General features: G+C 40.3%; 1 protein-coding gene across 2 annotated transcripts in view; it reads left to right on the forward strand.

Annotated features, from left to right (window-relative positions):
* LOC17879060 (extensin-2) overlaps window positions 1-609 on the forward strand; it is a 1,369-nt gene extending 760 nt beyond the window's left edge. The window contains exons 2-3 of one of the 2 annotated variants that reach the window (XM_023778371.1): window positions 35-409; window positions 485-609. In XM_023778371.1, coding sequence (XP_023634139.1) covers window positions 35-409; window positions 485-538 — 429 coding nt within the window. In that variant the 3' untranslated portion in view covers window positions 539-609. The other variant, XM_006285930.2, reaches the window with a different exon arrangement.
* The last annotated feature ends 1,394 nt before the right edge of the window (window positions 610-2,003 follow it).

Consider the following 2,003-nt stretch of genomic DNA (forward strand, 5'->3'; position numbering starts at 1 on the left):
CCCACCGCCACCATATTACTCTCCATCTCCAAAGGTCAACTACAAGTCTCCACCTCCACCATACGTGTACAGCTCCCCACCACCACCTTATTACTCTCCATCCCCAAAAGTCGACTACAAGTCTCCACCTCCACCATACGTCTACAGCTCCACACCGCAACCTTATTACTCTCCTTCTCCTAAGGTCGACTACAAGTCTCCACCTACCCCATACGTCTACAGCTCCCCACCACCACCTTATTACTCTCCTTCTCCTAAGGTCGACTACAAGTCCCCACCTCCCCCATACGTCTACAGCTCCCCATCACCACCTTATTACTCTGCTTCTCCGAAAGTCGACTACAAGTCTCCACCTCCCCCATACGTCTACAGCTCCCCACCACCACCTTATTACTCTCCTACTCCGAAGGTCGACTACAAATCTCCACCTCAACCATACGTCTACAGCTCCCCACCACCACCTTATTATTCTCGTTCTCCAAAGGTTGATTACAAGTCTCCACCACCACCATATGTCCCTAAGACACCCTACTATTGAATTGTTTCATAACCTAGCATGGTTGCAATGATTTTTTTTATGGCTTTTGTCCCTTGTTACACCCTTTTTCTTTTATTCTTATTTGATTCTTCTGATCTTGTTTCTTGTTACACTATATGTTGAAGATTTTATGTAACTAATAAATCTAATTTGGTTATTTTTTTAAAATACAATTGTTATTCAATATTTGTGCGAATTTGCTACAACCTTGCAATATAAAATCTCTATACCGTACTTGTTATTTTAGTATAAACTACAATATATACATTGTGCGTGGTATTTGGAGCTCAACTAGCTTTATTCCTTGAGTTGCTCTTTACACCTAATGCTGGTTGTGTGTGGCTTTATATAGTAGACGTAGTGTATATTGATGATATCATCTTTGTATTACCAATAGTGTTAGTCTTCTTAGGGACCTATTTGTTTATCAAGGATTAATGGTGAGCTTAGCTATTCTCTTGGTGTTGGAAGCTTCACGCCGTGACGCTATTCTTTTACTAACATAGCAATGGCTTAATAACATCATGGTGTGCACCAAAATGTTGGGAATCCAGATTCGAGACAGGTCAATCGCCTTTGCTATGAACAAACTCTCTTAGTTCATTCCTTGTTCTACGTCACTATCTTTTTCACGGTTGTTAAATTAATGTTGGAGTTCAATATTAATGATCTTCTATTTTGACCACAAGTCAAAGAAGATATAGTAATCATACCATTCATCGTTTCCTTTGATTTGTTTAAGTGCATTGATTGACAACAAATATTTGGCTACAACAAAATAGATTAAGTAGAATCAAATGACTACTGAGAGGAAGACAGAAACAAACGACGTAGTAGAGAATCTAAGTCCTCAAAGAGCCGTTAGAACTGGCCGAAGACGATAGAGACCATTAAGGTAAGACCGATGATGACGGAGACATAGAACAATGAGAAAGAGCTTTGCAAAATGAGAGTTGATAACACATGGGTATATTGGTCCTTGTGTCCGATAAATAGTTGTACGAGCTACGAGGTATGAAATGTCTGAGTGTTATTCATTAAAATGGTTTACAACTTATATATATATACATGACTAGCTTAGGGTTATTGTCTCTTATAATTACATTTAAGTCCTCTTATTTACATTCTCTTTTACACACCCCCTCAAGATGGAGACAAGTACTTGACTCCAATCTTGTTTCGAAGAGCCGTGAAGCGAATGTGATGCAGCGGTTTTGTAAGTGGGTCCGCCAACTGATCCATAGTAGAGATATGTGCAACTCGAAGAGCACCCGATTGTATGTGACCCCGGACAAAATGATAATCAATGGCAATGTGTTTCATCCGGGAGTGAAACACCGGATTAGCACACAAATACGTAGCCCCCATATTATCACAATAAAGAACCGGTGGTGTGGGAAGAACAATGCCAAGTTCTGTTAGCAAAGAGCAGAGCCACTGTAGTTCGGAAGCAGCATTAGCAATG

This window comes from Capsella rubella, unplaced genomic scaffold (assembly GCF_000375325.1).
Source record: "Capsella rubella cultivar Monte Gargano unplaced genomic scaffold, Caprub1_0 scaffold_7, whole genome shotgun sequence".
NCBI classification, from domain to species: Eukaryota; Viridiplantae; Streptophyta; class Magnoliopsida; order Brassicales; family Brassicaceae; genus Capsella; species Capsella rubella.